This window comes from Hyla sarda, chromosome 2 (genome assembly GCF_029499605.1).
Source record: "Hyla sarda isolate aHylSar1 chromosome 2, aHylSar1.hap1, whole genome shotgun sequence".
Classification (NCBI taxonomy): Eukaryota; Metazoa; Chordata; class Amphibia; order Anura; family Hylidae; genus Hyla; species Hyla sarda.
The window spans coordinates 277,163,322-277,185,869 of record NC_079190.1 but is presented as its reverse complement, the minus strand read 5'-3'; the positions used below and the strand labels follow the sequence as shown (position 1 = coordinate 277,185,869).

The 22,548-nt window shown below is 46.8% G+C and overlaps 1 protein-coding gene across 3 annotated transcripts in view; it reads right to left on the bottom strand.

Moving 5' to 3' along the window:
- CLSPN (claspin) overlaps nt 1-22,548 on the bottom strand; it is a 100,514-nt gene that overhangs the window by 17,616 nt on the left and 60,350 nt on the right. For all 3 annotated transcript variants that reach the window (XM_056557192.1, XM_056557195.1, XM_056557194.1), the window contains exons 16-21: nt 21,427-21,532; nt 12,130-12,205; nt 10,167-10,285; nt 9,612-9,773; nt 9,414-9,535; nt 527-663 (exon numbers count right to left, since the gene is read on the bottom strand). In XM_056557192.1, coding sequence (XP_056413167.1) covers nt 527-663; nt 9,414-9,535; nt 9,612-9,773; nt 10,167-10,285; nt 12,130-12,205; nt 21,427-21,532 — 722 coding nt within the window. The remainder of the gene's footprint in view (nt 1-526; nt 664-9,413; nt 9,536-9,611; nt 9,774-10,166; nt 10,286-12,129; nt 12,206-21,426; nt 21,533-22,548) is intronic.

Here is a 22,548-nt window from a genome sequence, read left to right as displayed (position 1 = left end):
GGGGGGTGAACAGCGCATATACGCAATGTCTGTGCCCCCTTACTCGCAATGGGGAAACAGGGAACCGGAGTCCCCACCTGAAAAAAGAAAAGAAAAAGGAATAAAAAACTAACACGTCCCTACACTAGGAAAACAAAAAATCAGGAGAATTCCAGACCATGTCCACCTCCTTCAGACACTAAGCTTAAACTGATTAGCTCAGGGCCTGAAGTCGGGAATATCCTGCTAGGAGGAGCCGACTTTTTTTTTTTATTACCATAGTGTCACACCTCCTAGAGACAGCAGCATACACCTACGGTATGTGTCCTCCAATGGAGTCGATAGAGGAAAAAAAGAATTTGTGTAAAATTAGGTAGGTTTGTAGAGTTTGCCTGCTCTCGGTATAAACTAATTTGGGCACATGATGAAACAGTTTAATAAAACAACATGCACCTACATAATGAATTTGTCCAAAACTAAATCTTATAAGCTTGAAATCCAACAATATTTGTGAATTGTTGTGTCAAAACAAATTTCAGCATTCTACCTGTTCACGTAACCACTGCTCTCGTTCAAATCGTTCCTTCCTCCTTTTGGCCTCTGCCTCATCCATTTCCTCATTCTCTGCCTCCTGATCTTCTAGTTCAGAATATCTGTTGAACATGTCCATCTGAGAAGCATTATCTAAAAAGATTTAAATAAACTAGTAAATATACAGATCATGTAGTGCACATTATCACTGGAGTACGGAAGTATCATAAGTACAAAAAATAATATGGATGAACTTATTAGACCTGTATAATTTGACAGGTAGCTATTTATTTTTTGTCAGAAAATGTTTATGAATTTTTCCATACAGTGAATATCTTTAATAAATGTACCATACACCATCTGACCACAGTTCCCTTATTAAGGAGAAGGCTTGAGTGTAGGAAAACTTTTAGGATGAGGTGCAGTTTGTGGACTCAGCAGCCCTGAGATGTATATGCCAGGAAAGCTTCAGTTTGAACTATGGTTTTGTGTGTTGATGTATGAAACAATGCTGAGATAAGTGGGAGCTCTGCAGAGGTCATTTCATCCAGATGCTATTCAAACTTTCAGAGAAAGAAAAGCTTGGTAAGTTGATAATAGTCTCCTGGCTAAATTAATACAGCAGAATTTAGCAACATGGAGGCTCCACATAGGGATTTAGATACATGGAGAAGTTGTCGATTAAGATTGACCAAATCCTTCTGCGACACTTTTACTGACGCTCCGTTGTAGCTGTCTAAGCCAAACATTGCAGGGTTTGCTAATGCAGGAGGAATCCAAGGGCATGACTACAGCAGATCCAGTTGGAAAAAAGCTTTTCTTTGGAAAATGCTCTCTTTAAAATCACCAAGATTCGAGAAAATAGTCGTACGCCTATGGCAACAGGTGCATACTTCTTACTGAGAGGGAAAATGGGCTTCCCTTAACCTGAAAGGTGTTCCACACATCACAGATAAAATCCTAAATAGCCACAGCTAGTCATTCCCACTCAGACTTTTGGAGACCCACTAAAGATTTTTGCAGATTTTCCCTACTGACTTGAAAAAGAAAGTAGAGAGTCACATTGTTGCAGATTTTGCTGTGAAAACACAGCAAAAATCAGCAATTGCAGAATTTAAATACATTTGCCCAGATTTATCAAAATGAGAAAGAGTGGAGAAATTTTCCCACAGCAACCAATCACAGCACAGCTTGTTAGCTGAGCTGTGATTGGTTGCTGTGGGAAAATCACTCAATTTTTTCCTCACAAAGTTTGATAAATCGGGGCCATTAGTTTTACATAATGTTGAGATAATGCACATCTATATTCGTATTGTTAGCAAAGAAGAACTAGACAGCCTGGCACTGCTGGTATTCGTATTGTTAGCAAAGAAGAAATAGACAGCCTGGCACTGCTTTTTCACACACCTGTGGACTTCCTTATAGTATGACACTATATTGCAGTATCCAGGTGTACCTGTAAGTGGTGGTGGTGCTGGTGTGAGAGCTTAAAGTAAATCTACAAACCCAGAGAGTAACTCAAGCGCACTCACCACGTCTGTTGCTTCTTCGTTGCTCTTTATTTCATGTCACACACAGACAAGGTGCAGGGAGGCGACATAAGGGTGGTGTTTCAGGGCTACGGGCCCGTCTCGCGCTACAAGCGGTTCATAAGGCCCCATAAGAGGCCTTATGAAGAGCTTGTAGCGCAAGAGGGGTCCATAGCCCTGAAAAACCTCCCTTATGTCGCCTCCCTGCACCTTGTCTGTGTGTGACATGAAAAAAGAGCAACAAACATGGTGAGTGTGCTTGAGTTACTCTCTCTCTGGATTTGTATATTCATATTTTTTGCTTTAGTGAGCACAAGAAAAGTCTGTCTGCAATGCATGATTGTTTAGAGAGATCCTCTAGTGAAGAAAAAGGAGATTTTTTTTGTGCTTACCGTAAAATCTCTTTCTTGTAGCCTTCATTGGGGGACACCTTACTGATGGGTATATGCTCTTGCCACTAGGAGACACAAACTAGGAAGAAAAAAAGTCGTCTCCTCCCTGGCAGGATATACCCACCCACTGGAAGTGAGGTAATCAGTTTTGTCACAAAGCAGTAGGAGAAGCCAACCAAGACAGAAGTCCGACGTAAAAGAATCCCGGAAAGAGACCCTGAAAAGATCATGCGGACAAAAAAAGGAAGATATGGGTGGGTGCGGTGTCCCCCAATGAAGGCTACAAGAAAGATTTTACGGTAAGCACAAAAAAAATCTCCTTTTCTCAGTCTCTTCATTGGGGGACACCTTACTGATGGGACATACCAAAGCAGTCCCCTAGGGTGGGAACAACAACCACTAGAAAAAGGGAAACCGTCAGACCGAACCCACTCGTCTGTAAGGCCCGCCGACAAGACCCCAGGCCAGAGACAACAGAGGCCCAGAAAACTAAGCTCCCGGAAGATCCCTCATCCCTGGAGATGGGCTAGGACACCACGGAAAGGGACCATCTTATACAGAGACTAAATCTACGGTCCATATATAGAGACCAGAAAAAAGGTCGACTAGGCAGCCAGCCAGGCCACATCTATTCTGGGAGAGGGTAGAAAATCAACCCCAAGGAACAAAGAACTAGACAAAGGGCAAGTCCGGCTGGAAAACAAAAAATGGAAAAAAGGCACAACAAGAACCATCTAGATTTGACCGATTCAAGAAAACACAGCAGAAAAAAACACATCAGTAAGAGCAGCGTACACCCGAGCAGAAAGTGAGCTCCGAAGGTGGAAACCAGAAAAACACTGGAAAAAAGAAAGACAGAAACCGGCTCTAGAGAGGGCTGGTGCATAAAAGCAATGATCCAAACACCTAGAGACCCAAAACTCCTGTCCCAGGGGCCTGCCATGAGCACCCAGAAGGCAAAAGTAGCTTGAATGGTGTACTCTGGATGACCCGAACACCGCCCCATTCCGGGAGTACATGGACCTCGAAGGAGAGACATGGGAACTGGAGGTTCTTGAGTCACCTGGAAGTTGTACACAGAAGTATAAACTGCCAAGAATTAGCAGAAGACCCTAAAAAGAAGCATCCCAGAACACCAAAGCGGCCAACATGGGAAGTTGAAGGTGCCTGCAGCTCCTGGAAGACTTGCACCTGAAGGGGAAGGAAACCCAATGGCCGAGAGACGCTCCAGGAGACCAACTTCCGTGTCGAGACAAGCAGAAGTGTGGTACAGAAAGACTGTCCACAATGGAATCACTAAGGCCCAACGAACCAGGAGGGCCAGCACAAACAGGAAGGCACACCACAGCAGTCTAGGATAGTGTCCAAGACAAGGAAACTAACCGGAGTTGGACCTCAGCGGTCCGAGGAGACCAGAGCACTCCTAAGCAACATCCCGTCAGGACGGAAAACAAGGGGAGAGAAGGAAAAAATAAAAAAATAAAAACACGACAACAACAGGCAGTGGCTAGACTGGCTGACGCTGAGCCATACATGAGTGCGTAAACTCTTCCAACAGAGAAGAGTTCCAAGGCTGCAGGAGCAGTAGAAGATACCCTAAAAAGAGGAGAAGAGAGGGCTCCATCTAAGCAGAAGAAGGCGAAATAGTCCCCCTAGCAGAGGGAAAAAATAAGCGGTGGTCGAGAGAAAAAACCCGGCGCAGACCACGCCAGCTCTCTGATCCCCGTACACCCTGTGGAGGCGGAATTGACAAGTGCACCAGGCACTGTCGAAGCAGGGAAATGCCGCCCTATGGCAACAGGACAAAATACTGAGTAGACTTAGTTCCCCAGGAACCCTACAATGACATACAGAGATATGAAGGGATCGGAATCCTGGAAACAGGTGCTGGGCAAAGAAACCAAGACATGGCTACAAATGCGAGAAAAACACACGCACACAGCAACCAACCGCGTTGAGAGGAACACCCCAGAACGGGGCGAAACCCTGGACCAGATGGGTGCCAACCGAGCCATTCTAGACGTGTTGAAGGCAACAGATCAGACACCTGAGCCACCGTGCGCAGGAAACAAGGAATATACCTGGAGGCAGATGGGGCCTGAACTGACTATGTTGCCCCAACAGGCCCCCTGCCAGAACAAAGGAGCTTAACCGTCAAAGGATTGCAGAACAAGACCACAGGAAGGCCCTAGGAACACCACACCGAGCAGAATGGAGGGAGCAGAAGAGAGGGAACTCTACATGTGCAGAGGATCTAGTAGACGTAGGGACACAGACATGGTTACCTCACGATAGTAGAGGGGAACCAAACTGCAGACACAAAAGGAAACCGCAGACATCCCGAAGTCCAGCAGAATGGAAAACACACAGCACCCAAAAGGTGTGTCACCACCAATCCCTAGCAGACCAACGTGGCACTCCTAGAAAACGGGAACAGTGCAGCTGTAGCCATGGAACCTGCAGGAGATGCCCACACCCGAACTCCCAATGGTGCTACACCCCTGGACTGCTGTCACAGATGGAAGAGATAAGGGATGCATGTGGGGCAGGAAACATGCAGACCCAGAAGAGGTCCCGTGAACCCATAGGCATATTTTGTTAAATGTCAAATGGAAGGAGTCACCTGACTGGCCACGGAAGTGGCAGGAATGGGGAAGGTGACCTGATTGATTTGAAAGCCATGCAGACAGTGTCTGGCTACCTGGCATAGAGACCATGGCCACGATTGGTCCCGCATCCAGATCCACACACTAAAAGAGGGCTACCAGCCTTAAGAAATGAGAGCGGAAGGCATGGGGGAGAGGGACCTGATAAATACGGAAACCCCACAAATCAGCATGTAGTGCACTGTAGAGGGTGGAGACCCACTCGGAACTACACCTAAGCAATGGGTTACCAGAACTTCCACCTCACAGTGGGAAGTGTATGGTATTTGACCAGATGTAGCAGGAAACTAGGGAGACAGCTGTCCGGCTGACAGGTGGAGGAGGATTCCTTGGACGTAGGTTAGAGAAGCTGCGCCCACAGGTCACATGATTGAGAAAACACTGTTAAATACTGTGGAACCGCCATAACTTACAAAAATATCGTGATACACATTTTTGGTCATACCGCCCAGCTCTATAAGATCTTAGCAAATAGGCCATAAAGCGATAGATAGCACAGGTTAAGGCTACAATTTTGTGTCCCCAGAGGCCACAAGGGAAAAGAAGGCACAATCTAATTATAGGCCACAAGAGGGCGGCAACCACCTCCTAAATGGCCTTAAAGACCAGCAGAAGAGATTTCCGCTTTCCACCTCATGAGGGGGGTGAGGAGGGAAGAAAGATGGAGCTATGCTCACTTCCCCACCTCCGAAAGAGCAACCAGCCGGGGAATAGAACCCCACTTTTCTACTGTAAGGGGGACAGAGATATGTACTGAGTCCCCGTCAGCAACACTCCCGCCGGCACCCGTCAGTGGAAGGACAGTGTAGGGGAGAGGAGAGAGACTGGTCCGGCTCTGAAGGAGAAAGGACAGGGCGGAGCAAAGTTCAGAGTCCCCATCCATCTGGGTAGGAGAGGGAGAGCAGCGGTGCCCGGCTGGGAAGGGTCCCGCCGGCTAGAAGATTACGGCCCCGAACCAGGGAGCCAGAGGACGGATAAAGCCTCTGACATCCCTGGTAGAACTAAAGACTCCTGCAGCATGCCAGACCGGAGAGCTCACTGCGGGGAGGAGAGCGGCGGAGCTAAGCTCCTTAACCCCTTAAGGACTCAGGGTTTTTCCGTTTTTGCACTTTCGTTTTTTCCTCCTTACCTTTTAAAAATCATAACCCTTTCAATTTTCCACCTAAAAATCCATATTATGGCTTATTTTTTGCGTCGCCAATTCTACTTTGCAGTGACATTAGTCATTTTACCCAAAAATGCACGGCGAAACGGAAAAAAAAATCATTGTGCGACAAAATCGAAAAAAAAACGCCATTTTGTAACTTTTGGGGGCTTTCGTTTCTACGCAGTGCATATTTCGGTAAAAATTACACCTTATCTTTATTCTGTAGGTCCATACGGTTAAAATGATACCCTACTTATATAGGTTTGATTTTGTCGCACTTCTGGAAAAAATCATAACTACATGCAGGAAAATTTATACGTTTAAAAATGTCATCTTCCGACCCCTATAACTTTTTTATTTTTCCACGTATGGGGTGGTATGAGGACTCATTTTTTGCGCCGTGATCTGAAGTTTTTATCGGTATGATTTTTGTTTTGATCGGACTTTTTGATCACTTTTTATTCATTTTTTAATGATATAAAAAATGACCAAAATACGCTTTTTTGGACTTTGGAATTTTTTTGCGCGTACGCCATTGACCGTACGGCTTAATTAATTATATATTTTTATAGTTCGGACATTTACGCACGCGGCGATACCACATATGTTTATTTTTTATTTTTTTTACACTGTTATTTTTTTTATGGGAAAAGGGGGGTGATTCAAACTTTTATTAGGGAAGGGGTTAAATGACCTTTATTAACACTTTTTTTTTACATTTTTTTTGCAGTGTTATAGGTCCCATAGGGACCTATAACACTGCACACACTGATCTCTAATGCTGATCACTGGCGTGCATTAACACGCCTGTGATCAGCATTATCGGCGCTTGACTGCTCCTGCCTGGATCTCAGGCACGGAGCAGTCATTCGTCGATCGGACACCGGGGAGGCAGGTAAGAGCCCTCCCGGTGTCCTATCAGCTGTTCGGGACGCCGCGATTTCACCGCGGCGGTCCCGAACAGCCCGACTGAGCAGCCGGGTCACTTTCACTTTCACTTTAGAAGCGGCGGTCAGCTTTGACCGCCGCTTCTAAAGGGTTAATACCGCACATCGCCGCGATCGGCGATGTGTGGTATTAGCCGCGGGTCCCGGCCGTTGATTAGCGCCGGGACCGACGCGATATGATGCGGGATCGCGGCACGATCCCGCTTCATATCGCGGGAGCCGGCGCAGGACGTAAATATACGTCCTGCGTCGTTAAGGGGTTAAGGAGAGGCACAGGTCCTCAGTCCTCCCCTGTCGGCGCTCCGAAGACAGCGCCGGCAGAGCAGGAAGAGAGTCTCCCCACAGTTGACACTCCGTTTCCCGCTTTGAACTCGGGAAAAAGGGTGCGGAGCTACCTGCCACCATTATGGCTCCCACCAGCCAGCGTGGCGCCGTAGGAATTGAGAGCCGTGACTGTGGCGCAATAAGCACAGGGAGCTGCCGCAAAAGCATGCTGCGGCCGGCATCCCGAAGTGAAAGTAAAAAAAAATTACATTAAAAATTTTTAAAAAGGCGGCCGCTCGATTGCAGTGCCGGGGAGGGAGAAGGAGAGGACTGCCCCGCAATCCGCAGAGCCCTGGCACTGAAGAAAAGAAAAAAAAAAAAAAAGAGCACCCCACTTCCAAGAGAAAATAAAATGGAGAGCAGTCCCCGTCCCCAAAAGGGATATGGAGATAAGGGGCTCCATAGGGATAGCGGTGGTGGGAGACTGGGGAGGGGAGGTGAGGGGGTAGTAAATACTCTATACCAGCCACACTCACCTGAAGACGTCTTCAGACCGCCTTTTAGTCACCTGCATCACGTCATGCTGCGAAAGAAAGGACGAGCAGGGAAAATAGGGGGACATGGACCCAAGGTGCAACCCCAGGCACTGGCCATTGTTGGGAAGGGATTAACAGTTCATTTTGTATTCTATGCCCCGTGCCCCTTAGCCTCATATGGGGGAACAGGTAGCGCCAGGCTCCTGAACCCCCACCTGAAAAAAGAAAACAAAAGGGAGTAAAGAACCTAACTAAACAGTCCTTACTAGAAAATAAGAAAAAAGGAACAGGTCTAGGGGGGCTCTCAGACCTGTGTCTTGCCTCCTGCTGACACTAGCTAAAACTGATTACCTCACTTCCAGTGGGCGGGTATATCCTGCCAGGGAGGAGCAGACTTTCTTCCTAGTGTCAGCGCCTCCTAGTGGCAAGAGCATATACCCATCAGTAAGGTGTCCCCCAATGAAGAACAACCGAGAAATGTATTAGCAGCAAGCAAAAAAGAGAAAGGTCCTCTACTCTGGGGCCATCCAAGGCAGGCAAGATGTAACATGAGGCAAGTCCTGAAAAGGGAATTATGACCTACAGGTGATAAGAAGGGCCTGTTTCACTAAGAATTGAGGCCAAAAACTTTGATCTTAGTTTCATCAAACCAGAGAATTATGGTTCTATGGTTCTCACAGTCTAAGAGTCCTTTAGGCGTTTTTGTACAAACTCCAGGTGGGCTTTCATGTGTCTTTTACTGAGGTGAGGCTTTTTCCTGGAGGCACTGCCATAAAGCCTAGATTGGCAGAGTGCTGCAGTAATGGTTAGCCTTTTGGAAGTCTCTCCCATCTGCACTCTTTGTTCCAAACTGTTTCCATTTATTATGGAGGCCACTGTATTCTTGGGAATGTTCTCTGCAGTAGAAGTATTATTGTACTCTTTGCAGAGCTGTTGCGCCACAAGATTTTGACTGAGCTCTAAAGGCAGTTCTTTCCACCTCATAGCTTAGTTTTTGCCCTAATATGTGTTGTCAGCTCTTTTCAAATCATGTTCCACCAACAATTTATCACAGGTGACTCCAATCAATGTACAGAAACATCTCGATGATCATGGGAAATGGGACACCCGCAGAGCTAAATTTTAAGTGTTCTAACAAAAGGTCTGACTACTTGTCTCCATGGAAGAAACGTTAGTTCTTTCTAATTCCCAAAAAAATTCTTAATTTCTGTTTTCACTATCTCGTTATGAGATATTGAGTGCAGATTGATGGGGGGGGGGGGGGAGGTGAAACCTTAATGTTTTTAAGGTTCTTTACCAAACCACAAAATAAAATGTGAAAAAAGTGAAAGGGTCTGAAGACTTTCTAAATGCATTTTATATAGAGTTAAAAAAGAATCTAAACAGATGCCCACAGCACCAGTGTTACATTTTCAAACATACCAATGTTCTTCCACCTGAATTTTCTCATTCTGCCTGGACCATCACTGTGGAGGTCCCCATCAGCCAGGTACCGCTCCTGGTACAGCCGCAAGCGGCGCTTGTCTTCATCCATAGTGACCTTCCTAGAATTATAAAGCAAAGTTAGAATTTATTGTGCACCACAATTAGTGATTTGGGACTACTAAAACAAATACATACATGTGGATTTTGTTCACTTGGTCCTGAAGCTCTTCATCTGAAGGAAGTTCTTCATCCAAAGCATCTTCTTCATATTCATCATCCTCATCTTCATCCTCATCACCACTCCCTACATCACTTCCAGAAAGTTCTGCCTCATTTTCCATGAAGTCCCGGAGATTGCTGCAATTGAAAAAGCGGTTTCAATGCTACTTATTAAACCAAGTAAGCCATTTATCCAAAAGCTCAAACTGTTACTACTCTCACATTTTCTAAATTGAAGGAATACATTTTTTTTCTTAGATATTTTGGTCTATTCCTACCCAAGACTAATTTTACATAAGTGTCATCTGAGCTGTCACATAATTATGACTAATTCTGGATATATACTCTAACTATAATGTGAGATTTGTTCTTTCCAGTCGTGACCATTAGCAGGTGGCGAGAGCATCTGGATGCATTACTTACCTTACTACTCTGGATGTACTAATCTTACTACCCCACAATATAGAGTGTGTACAATATAAATAGTATGTATATTTAAAAACCATTTCAGGGACGTGATTAACTACTCACAGCTTTCTTTTTTTTCCTTTACTTCTTAAAATCTCCTCCTCATCATCATCATCATCCACCAAGTCTCCATTATCTCTTTCATCATCATTATCTCCTTCGCTTTCCTCATCTTCTCCTTCCTAGATTAAAAGCAATATAATAATATATAAATATAATATAATATATAATGTATAAATATAATATATAAATATAATATATAATTATAATATAAATATAATATATATTATATATTATATTATAATATATAAATATAATATAATATATAAATATAATATAATATATAATATACAAATATAAATATAAATATAATATATACCGTATTTTTCGTTCTATAGGACGCACCGGCGTATAAGACGCACCCAATTTTTTAGGGGCAAAATCTAAAAAAATAAAGATTTTGAACCCAATAGTGGTCTTCAACCTGCGGACCTCCAGATGTTGCAAAACTACAACTCCCAGCATGCCCGGACAGCCGTTGGCTGTCCGGGCATGCTGGGAGTTGTAGTTTTGCAACAACTGGAGGTCTCCAGATTGAAGACCACTGCAGGAGGAGGTAATACTCACGTGTCCCCGCGGCTCCGGACCCGTCACCGCTGCCCTGGATGTCGCTCCATCGCTGTCGCCGTGTCCCCGTCGCTCCGGAACGCCTCTGCTGCCGGCCGGGTATCCTCGCTCTCCGTCGCCGCCATCACGTCGTTATGCACGCGATGACGTAATGACGAGGAAGGAGAGCGCCGGCCATAGAGGGGATCCCTGAACGGAGAAGACACCAAGGAGGCAGGTAAGGTCCCTCCCGGTGTCCTGTAAGCACTAACCCGGCTATTCAGTAGGGCTGTTCGGGACCCCCGCGGTGAAATCGCGGCGGTCCCGAACAGCCCAACTGAACAGCCGGGTTAGTGTCACTTTCCCTTCAGACGCGGCGGTCAGCTTTGATCGCCGCGTCTGAAGGGTTAATACAGGGCATCACCACGATCGGTGATGTCCTGTATTAGCCGCGGGTCCCGGCCATTGATGGCAGCAGGGACCGCCGCGATAGGGGTGTATTCGCCGTATAAGACGCACCGACTTATTCCCCCCAGTTTTGGGGAAAAAAAGTGCGTCTTATACGGCGAAAAATACAGTAATATATAAATATAATTATAATACATATATACATATATAATAAATCATATACATATATAATAAATCATATACATATATAATAAATCATATACATATATAATAAATCATATACATATATAATAAATCATACATATATAATAAATCATATACATATATAATAAATCATACATATATATATATAAATCTAATATTAAATCTTATATATATAATATTAAATCTAATATATAAATCTAATATTTAAATCTAATATTTAAATCTAATATTAAATCTAATATTAAATCTAATATTAAATCTAATAAATAAATCTAATATATAAATATAATATATAAATATAATATTAAATATAATATATAAATATAATATTAAATCTAATATATAATATTAAATCTAATATATAATATTAAATCTAATATATAATAAATCTAATAATATATTACATATATATATATATACACACACACACACACAGCAAATCACTGTCAGTGTCAAATGGGTTGTCACATCTCACTCTTTCCAGTTTTCTCTGGTCTGTTGGCAGGAGTAAGAGGTGGTCAGGTAAGTCTGAAGCAACAAAAGTAGGAAAGATACGCAATTTGCATAACTCCCAATGATGTCAATATGTAACTTTGGGAGTTTATTGCGTAACTTCCCTGCTTCAACAGATTTCTGCTTTCACAACCAAATCTGGCCCCTGAAAACAGACTAGAGCAGTGAGCTGGGGCAACCCTTTTAAGGCGTTTCATTATTCTATTATACCTTCTTCATGCTACATTATTACAGCATGGTTTGCTTTTGTTAGTCAATATTAACACCACATTTAAAACGCAAGTTTTAAACCCACCTTTTCACTGTCTGATTCATCACATGGAAGGAGCTGAAAATCACCAAATTCTTCTTCCTCTTCATCATTGTTCTCCCTAGAAATATTTGTAAAGAAAACCATTTGAAATGTCTTACAAGCACTGTCCAAGTAGAATTTCCAGTAACAGTAAAACAGCAGTAAACAGTATATACACATATACACACAATTTTTCCCCTACACTTTCTAAGTTACCATATTAACCTCTTAAGGACGCAGGGCGCACCTGTATGCCCTGCACCCGGGTCCAGGTATATAATGTGGGGTCAAGCCGTGACCCCACGTCATAGCGGGTCGGTCTCGGCAGCTAATTGCGTGCAGCACCGATCGTTGTGCCGCGCACTATTAACCCTTTAGACGCTGCATTCAAAGTTGATAGCCGCATCTAAAAATAAAAAAACTACCGCCAGCTCAGTTGGGCTGATCGGGACCATTGCGGTGAAATCGTGATGTCCCGATCAGCTAGAACACGAGCGGAGGTCCCCTTACCTGCATCAGTAGCGTCCAATTGCTCCAAGCCTGAAATCCAGGCTTGAGCAATCGACCACCGATAACACTGATCATTGTCGTGCTAATGCACGGCAATGATCTGTGTAGCAGATCAGTGTGTGCAATGCTATAGCCACTAGAGGGGGCTATAACACTGCAAAAAAATATATATATATTAAAAATAAAAAAAGATTTTTGTTTACCGTAAAATCCCTCTCAAAGGATCCATTGGGGGACACAGACCGTGGGTGTATGCTGCTGTCTCTAGGAGGTGTGACACTATGGTAATAAAAAAAAAAGTCAGCTCCTCCCAGCAGGATATACCCGCCTTCAGGCTCTGAGCTAATCAGTTTAAGTTTCAGAGCAAAAGGAGGAGACCAACAGGTCAAAGAAAAACCCCAAACGGTCCGAGAACCAGAAGAAAAAAACATAACTAAACACACCCTCGGACAGAGAACCAAAAGGAAAATCCCAAAAAGGGCGGGAGCCGTGTCCCCCAATGGATCCTTCGAGAAAGATTTTACGGTAAGTAAACAAAAATGTCTTTTCTCTATCGGCTTCATTGGGGGGACACAGACCGTGGGACGTACCAAAGCCGTCCCTTGGGTGGGCAGATAAGCAATCAGGCAGACTGCTGATCCACTGCCGCCTGCAACACTTTACGACCCAGACTAGCATCAGCCGATGCGAAGGTATGAACTCGGTAAAACCTTGAGAAAGTGTGCAAAGACGACCAGGTAGCCACCTTGCAAATTTGCGAGGCCGAGGCTCTATTCTGGAGAGCCCAGGATGCCCCCAACAGAACGGGTAGAATGAGCCACAACCCGGAAAGGAGGAATCTTCCCCTTACAGCGATAGGCTTCCGAAATGGCGGACCGAATCCACCGAGAAATGGTGGCCCTGGAAGCAGGTTGTCCCCTGCGAGGACCTTCCTGCGACGAAAAAGGAATCACACTGACGAAAAGAAGAAGTGATGGAGAGATAAGACCGAACAGCCAGAACTACATCCAGCTTGTGTAGTAAGCGCTCCTTAGGATGAGAAGGAGCAGGACAAAAAGACAATGTCCTCATTGAAATGAAAGGCAGAGACTACCTTAGGCAAAAAAGGAAGGATCTGGCCGGAAAACAACCTTATCCTGGTGGATCACCAGAAACGGAGAACGGCAGGAAAGAGCTGCCAATTCAGAAACCCACCGGATGGAGGTGATAGCAACAAGAAACGCCACTTTCCAAGAAAGGAGGCGGAGAGACACCTCTAAGGGGCTCAAAGGGTGAACTCTGGAGGGCACTCAGAACCAAATTCAAGTCCCAAGGGGGAGAGGGTGATCGATAAGTAGGAACAGCGTGCGCCACGCCTTGAAGGAAGGTCCGGACATGAGAATTAGAAGCCAGGGGCCGCTGGAAAAGAACAGCAAGGGCCGAAACCTGACCTTTAAGTGAACTAAGAGACAACCCCAGTTCCAACCACGACTGTAAAAAGGAGAGAGGATGGGGAACCGAGAAGGTTACCGGGAGAAGTCCTGAGCTTCACACCAACGAAAATAAGACTGCCAAGTACGGTGGTAAATTCTTGTGGAGGAGGGCTTACGAGCCTTGAGCATGGTGTGAATGACTTGGGAAGAGAAGCCACGGGCCCTCAAAACCGCGGTCTCAACCGCCACGCCATCAAATTCAGCGACTGTAAATTGGGGTGGCAAAGAGGACCCTGAGAGAGTAGGTCCGGGCGGAGCAGAAGGCGCAGTGGAGCGTCGTCCAGGAGCCTGACTACGTCGGCGTACCACGACCTTCGGGGCCAATCGGGAGCTACCAGAATGGCGGGGACGTCCTCTGCCTTCAGCTTCCTCAGCACCCTGGGAAGGAGCGGAAGAGGAGGGAACAGATAGGGTAGGGCAAACCCCGCCCAAGGAATCACTAGGGCGTTCACGGCCTGAGGGTCTCGGGACTTGGACACAAAAGGAATGATCTTTCGATTGTGCAGGGACGCGAAGAGGTCCACGACCGGAATGCCCCAGAGGTCGCAGAGCTGCGCGAAGACCTCCGGATGTAGAGACCACTCGCCGGGGTCGGGTGAGGACCGACTGAGGAAGTGCGCTTCCCAGTTGAGCACTCCCGGAATGTGAATCGCCGAAATGGCCGGAACCTTGCTCTCCGCCCAGGTGAGAATCTTGGTCACCTCGGCCATGGCTGCCGAGCTGCGAGTGCCGCCCTGTCGATGTACGCCACGGCCGTGGTGTTGTCCGACTGAACGCGTACAGGACGGGACTGAAGACGGGACTCCCAATGAAGACAAAGAAGAATCGCCCGTAATTCCAATATGTTTATCGGAAGAAGGGTTACCTCAAAATAAGGTTCACCCTACTTCCAATTTGGGGAGACCAGAGTCCCTGAACCGTGCAATCCCTGAACACGCCGCCCCAGCCCGACAGGCTGGCATCCGTTGTAACTACCTGCCAGTGAAGGGGAAGAAACGACCGCCCTTGGAGAAGAAGGTGGGAGCGGAGCCACCAGAGCAGAGACTGACGGACCCTGCGAGGAAGAACAATCTGACGATCGAGGGACAGAGAAGACCTGTTCCATCGAGAGAGAATCGCCAGTTGAAGAGGGCGGTATTTAAACCGGGCAAAGGGTACGGCCTCCATAGTTGCCACCATCCGACCCAGGACTTCCATACAAGTGCGGATGGAGACTGATACCTGGGTCCGAAGGGAGGGGACCACCGACCGGAGCGCCAGACGTTTGTCCGGCGGAAGACAAATTCGGGCAGAGGCAGTGTCGAATCGAAGTCCCAGGAAGGTTAGAGACTGGGTAGGACGGAGGAGTGACTTGTCCCGGTTGATCATCCACCCGAAGCGAATCAGAGTTTGGAGAGTGACGTCCAGATTTTCCAGAGTCTGGGCTCTGGTTGGAGCCTTGATGAGAAGGTCGTCAAGATAGGGTATCACAGAGATTCCCCTCGACCATATTAGGCCCATCACTGGCGCAAGGATCTTTGTAAAGACCCGAAGAGCCGTGGCTAGACCGAAGGGGAGGGATACGAATTGAAAGTGCCCCTCCGGAACCGCAAAGCGGAGGTACCGATGATGGCCCAGAAATATTGGCACATGGAGGTAGGCATCCTTCATGTCCACCGATGAAAAACTCCTTGTTCCCGGGATGCCACCACCGAACGGAGAGATTCCATTCGGAAGTGGCGGATAAGAAGGTGACTGTTGAGACGCTTGAGGTCTAGGATTGGTCCCACAGAACCGTCCTTCTTGGGGACCACAAAAAGATTTGAATAGAAACCCCGAAACCATTCCCCTGGAGGAACGGGAACGATAACCCCCTGGAGAAGCAGAGACTGGAGAGCCTCTCGAAATTGCTTCGCCAGAGGAAGAGACCGGGGGGCCCGGGATCGAAAAAAGCGATCCCTCGGAAGGGAGTCTAATTCTATTCGGTAACCGTTGGACACCAGGTCCCTGACCCAAGAGTCCCGAATGTGTGAGGTCCAGATGTCTTGAAAAAGCAAGAGGTGACCTCCCACCCGAGAAGAAACCGCGGGTGGGGGCCTCAGTTCATGCAGAAGTGGGTTTGCGGTTGCCCGATTTGGGCGCAAAACGGTCGGACCGTTTGGAGTCTGACTTCCAAGACTGGCGTGCCCGGAACGAGGGCGCCTGCCCGGACCCTTTGCTGGAGCCAGAGGTCCGAAAGGACCGAAAGGAAAAAGGACTTCCTTTGGGAAGTAGGGCGAGCCTTATTTTGAGGTAACAAGGAACTCTTACCTCCCGTTGCCTCCAGGGCTGTGGAGTCGGTAGATAAATGTTCCGACTCCGGAGTTTTCTGTACTTCCAACTCCAACTCCTCTGTATTAATATGCGAATGTATTTTATACATTCCTTGAAGGAAAGAAAGGTAACATACCTGTCATTACCACAGGACTACTGGCTGGGAAGCCAACAGTCTACTGTATTGAACAGTTTGTGTGCTGATCTTCTGCTGAAGATAGGGCAGTGGGAGGATCAAGGAAGTTTTATTATAAAACATGATTTCCCTAGTAGAATCCCATAGTCATGTTTAAAGTTTAAAGGGGTACTCCGCCCCTAGACATCTTATCCCCGGGATCGCCGCTGCGGCACCGCGCTTTCATTACTACACAGAGCGAGTTCAGGGGACGGATACAGAGCGATACAGTGGACGGAGCAGCGTAATGTCATAGCTCCGCCCCTCATGACATCACGGCCCGCCCCCTTAATGCAAGTCTATGGCAGGGGGTGTGAAGACCGCCACACCCCCTCCCATAGACTTGTATTGAGGGGGATGGCCGTGACATCACGAGGGGCAGAGCCATGACGTAACAGTGCTCCAACCCCTGTATCGCCCGTCATTACGCACAGAGCGAACTCGCTCTGTGCAGTAATGATAGCGCGGTGCCGCAGCGGCAATCCCGGGGGTCCCCAGCAGCGGGACCTCGGCGATCTGACATCTTATCCCCTATCCTTTGGATAGGGGATAAGATGTCTAGGTGCGGAGTACCCCTTTATGCTAACAATCGAGTTTACAAGTTTTTATAGCCTTAGCTGAATGGCAGCAGTTTTTCCAATGGTTTACAGCTTCAGTCTTGAACTATTGACCCTCCATTCCCTTCACTTATACAAGTGTCTCTAGTCCTGCAAAAAACATATTTCCTTAACCCCTAGGTTACCCATGGGTTCCCTGTAACAGCAGAACACAACACTATGGAAAGTATAAGTATTGCCGCTTCTAATTGTGCGTTGTGTGCCATATAGTAAAGCACATGAAAAGCATGCTTCTTCACGGTCACTTAACGTGTTCGTTTTGCGGTTACGTGAGGCACAGCATGCATACATTTAAACTTGCTTTTTTTTATTTTTTATTCCAATCTAAATTTGGTAGGAGTCGGAGTCTGTGCATTGTTTGCCGACTCCAGGTACCCAAAATTTCGTCCAACTCCTCGACTCAGGCTCCACAGCCCTGGTTGCCTCAGAGATAATCTCATCAAGGTGTTTGCCAAAAAGACGGCCACCCGTAAAGGGAAGCTCAGTGAGAGACCTTTTGGAAGCGGCATCCACATTCCATGCTTTAAGCCACATAGAGCGGCGGAGAACCGCTAGGTGACCCACAGCACAGGCAAAACAACGGGCTGACTGCATGGAAGCTGCGCACAGGAAGTCCCCAGCTTTAGAGCATTGGAGAGCCAAAGCAGATAGATCCTCTGGGGGGGATCCCGCTTAGATATCCTGATGGAGCTTTTGGCACCACTCCGATAGGGCCTTGGACACCCATGTCGAGGCGAAGATGGGAAGAAGAGAAGAGCCAGCTGCTTCAGAAGCAAACTTTGCTAAAGATTCTACCTTCTTGTCCGTGGGATCCTTGAAGGCAGCGTCATCTGCCAGAGGCAGTGTAGTTGCCTTAGAGATATGGGAGATTGGTGGATCCACTGAGGGAGGGGAACCACCTTAGCGACAAAGTCCTTGTCAAATGGATAACTTTCTTGAATTGTCTTGATTCCCGGGAACCTTTTGTCTGGATGTTTCCATGCGGATTCCAGAAAGTCGTCAAAGTCAGCGTGAGAGCTGAACCTTTGAGGTGCTGCCTTAGCACGATGAAAGGATACTCCTGGATTGAAATCCGAAGATCCTGGGTCCTCCAAGTGAAAGGTGTCTCTTATGGCTATCACCAATTAATTCACCGTTGCAATCGAGTCCGAGCGGTCCTCTGAGTCAGATGACGGCTCGGAAGCCTCGTCCACCAGTTCACCAGGTGAATGAGAATGACTAGAGGCAGTCCTGGAGGGGGGCGACCCAGACCGGGTACACTGCTCTGGCGTGGCAGAGTGGCGACTCAGAGAACATCCTCTGGAGGAGCGACGTTTGTGCCCAGATGATTTGGGGGGGGGGGGGGAGAGAGGCGGGGCCCACGAGGGGAACGCTCACGTCTATCTGAAGACTCAATGGTAGAGTCAGACGAGGCACCCCTAGCACGCTTGTGAGAGTGTGAAGTATGAGGGGACGAGGAGCGGGCCCTCTCAGAGGTCCTGCGCAGGGAAGACCCTTTCAAGGCGGACACAACTTCCCGGGAGGCCTCAGCCACCGAACGGGAGACTTGGGTCAAGTCAGCCATATACTGGGTCAGGGAAGAAACCCAGGCTGGAGGAGCGGCTGAACCCACCGGGACCGAAGGGGCATCAGGGGGTTCCAGGGGGTCTGGGGGAGCAGTGGAGCAGGCAGGGCAAGTGGGCTCAGCAGAGCCAGACATCTTGGTATTACAGTGCTTACAGATATAATAAGTCACTGAAGGTCCAGGTTTCTGTTTAGAGGGAGGAACAACTCTGGGTACGGACATAATATGGGAAAAAGGAGACAGGATCTTTCTCACCCTAGTCTGTGTCCCCTGTCAACTGCAGTGAGGAGAACTCGCTCCGTGCAGCTAGAGAGACTGAAAAGGCCAGCCAATAGGAAGGGAGGGGCGTGCCTGAAGCAAGGCACACAGTAAGACTCCTTCACACTGAAAATCGTGCCCACGGCGTTGATTGGAGGGTGCTTCGCGTCTCTGAGAGCTCACAGCCCTGTGGGGGAAGCTACAGACCGGCCGTGAAGAACTGTCATGGCGCCCGCTCCTTGTCCCGAGCGCACATGTCTAGCCGCATATGCGCTCGGGGGAATAGAGTGGGCCGAAAGTGAAAGTAAGCCGGCGCTGAAGCGCCCAGCTCGTAGCAGCGCCGCGGCTGAAAGCCGCGTATAAGGCGCTGCCGGCAAAACTAAAGCAAACCGGCGCCGAGAGCGCCCTGCCCGAAGCAGCGCCACGGCTGACAGCCGCATAAAAGGCGCTGGACGTAGTTGCACCAAACACACACAACATAAAGTAAAGTGCCCCATAATACATGCCCCCTCAGGTGCCACTGCTCCCCAAGAATAAAGTGCAGCCCCTGTATAAGCCAGCCCCATAACCTGAAGGTGGGCCAAAAACAGGGGGTCTCCAGAGGTTGCGAGTCCGTACCTATGGAGGAAAAAGGGGGTACTTAGCTCAGTTAGAAGAACTTACCTAATGGAGTCTTCAGTTAGCTTTTTGTCCCTGCATCACGCCTAGCTGCTATGCGCGAGCGAGGCGAGCAGAGAAATAGGGGGAGCTGGACCCATGAAGTACCAACCCAGATGCTGATTGTTGGCGAGGGGGGGATGAACAGCGCATGTACGCAATGTCTGTGCCCCCTTACTCGCAATGGGGAAACAGGGAACCGGAGTCCCGGAGTCCCCACCTGAAAACAGAAAAGAAAAAGGAATAAAAAAAAACTAACACGTCCCTATACTAGGAAAATAAAAAAATCAGAAGACCTAGTCTGGAGAATCCAGACCATGTCCACCTCCTTCAGACACTAAGCTTAAACTGATTAGCTCAGAGCCTGAAGGCGGGTATATCCTGCTGGGAGGAGCTGACTTTTATTACCATAGTGTCACACCTCCTAGAGACAGCAGCATACACCCACGGTCAGTGTCCCCCACGGTCTGTGTCCCCCAATGGAGCAGACAGAGAAAAAAAAATTGTGAAAAAAGTTAAAGATCATTTAACCCCTTCCCTAATTAAAGTAAGAATCAACCCCCTTTTCCCAGAAAAAAAACAAACAAAAAACTGTAAAGAAAACTAAAACATGTGGTATCGCCACGTGCGGAAGTGTCCGAACTACAAGAATATATTGTTAATTAAACCTCACAGTCAATGGCATACGCGTAAAAAAATTCCAAAGTCCAAAATAGCATATTTTTGGGCACTTTTTATATCATTGAAAAAATGAATAAAAAGCGATCAAGAAGTCCGATCAATACAAAAAGGGTACCGATAAAAACTTCAGATCACAAAAAGTTATAGGGGTCAGAAGATGACAATTTTAAAACGTATACATTTTCCTGCATGTAGTTATGATTTTTTTCCAGAAGCACGACAAAAACAAACCTACATAATAGGGTATCATTTTAGCCGTATTGAACTACAGAAGATAAGGTGTCATTTTTGCGGAAAAATGCACTGCATAGAAATGGAAGCCCCCAAAATTTACAAAATGGCATTTTTTCTTCAATTTTGTTGCACAATGAATTTTTCAGTTTCTCCGTGGAGATTTAGGTAAAATGACTAATGTTACTGAAAAGCAGAATTGGTGGTGCAAAAAGTAAGCCATAATATGGAATTAAAGGTGCAAAATTTAAAGTTATGATTTTTAGAAGGTGATGAAAAGAAAAATGAAAGTGCAAAAACTGAAAAACCCTGAGTCCTTAAGGGGTTAATAGCAATCATTCGATTGCAGTGTACTGTTCAGTACTATGTAATAACTTTAGTACTATGTACCGTTAGTCTGCACAAGAAAGACCTCTGGCCACCATTTACACACCCCTGTGATCACACTGCGTGGATCTTATGAACCCCTCAAACACACCGGAATATCACATTCATCCTACAGATGCTGTGATCGGCATTGATGACTGCATCTATGCTGATGGCAGACATCAGTCTGATCTCTTCATAGGCACCCTGTTAATGTATGGCGTTGTGCATGCAGTACTGTATACAAACGGAATCCCTGGAAAGTGGCACGGAAAAAAGGGAAGAGACCTCTGACCACTGTCATCATATATCCCACCCTCAAAAACACACTACGTGTGATCCGAAGAGTATCCCCAAAGCCCCACAATTGCCTTACATGATCAGCATTGACGTAAAAAGTTGATCATATACTGATGATGCATTCCCTTTATTTTCATTTGAACACTCAGCAAAAAACGTTTCCAATTTGTTACTTACCGTTCTGCAGGGTTGGACGCCACAGCAACTTCAGACAATTGATCCTTTTTTTGTGACTGTGAGTTGACTTTAACCAAGCCTGAGGACTCTTGTGTTGAGGAATCAGCTTAACAAGAGATTATAGTATAAAATGAGAATCTTAATAGGAAAGATCACAGTATTGCACTATAAATAAAGATTACCTGCACAACTTTCAACAGTAGTATTTGTTGGGAAGTGATGCGAGTATAGTTTTACACTATGCGTACACTCTGATCTTTATGCATATCACTACCCTTAGCTTAGGGTGTATTCACATGTGCTGCTCTGATACAGTTAATTTCTGGGAGTGGCTAATACAGTGAGTATATAGGAAAAAGTCTCTTGGTTTAGCAAAAAAAAAAACTGCATCAAAATGACAAGTGTTAAAGCCCTTTTACACTAATGCTTTATAATAATGAACACTCCATAAATTCTAGCATTGTAGAACTAGTGATTTTGCATTAGAAGGTTGAGACAAAAGTTCCTGCTGACTCATAGGGTAAAAGTAAGGCTGGAAAGGGGAGCAAATTAAAGGAAAAGGCAGGTTTTTTGTACTCACCATAAAATCTCTCTTGTAACCTTCAATGGGGGACACCTATACTGATGGGTATATGCTCATTCCACTAGGAGGCGCTGACACTAGTAAAAGAAGTCTGCTCTTCCCTGGCAGGATATACCCACTAGGGATTGACTGATTATCGGTATGGCCGATAATCACGATTTTGGGCATTATCGGTATCGTCAATTACCTTGCTGATAAGCCGATAATGCCCCGCCCCCACCACACCACGTCCGGGCTATCCTTCTCCACTCCGGGCAGGCTCCGGCCTAGTACGCTGCATAGACGCCGCTACGCCGTGACATCAGGTGCGTCACTGCGCACGGGCGTCACTGCGCACGGGCGTCTATGCTGCATTACTAGGCCGGAGCCTGCCCGGAGTGGAGAAGAGGACCCCCGGAGAAGGACAGCCCGGACCGGTTCACCCTCCACCCGGAATGCCGCCGGACACTACAGGAAGGATGGATGGCCCGGACCACAATGACAGGTAGGGGGAGAGAAGCGGGTGGTGGCAGCGGCGGCCTATGGCATCGCAAAAGCCA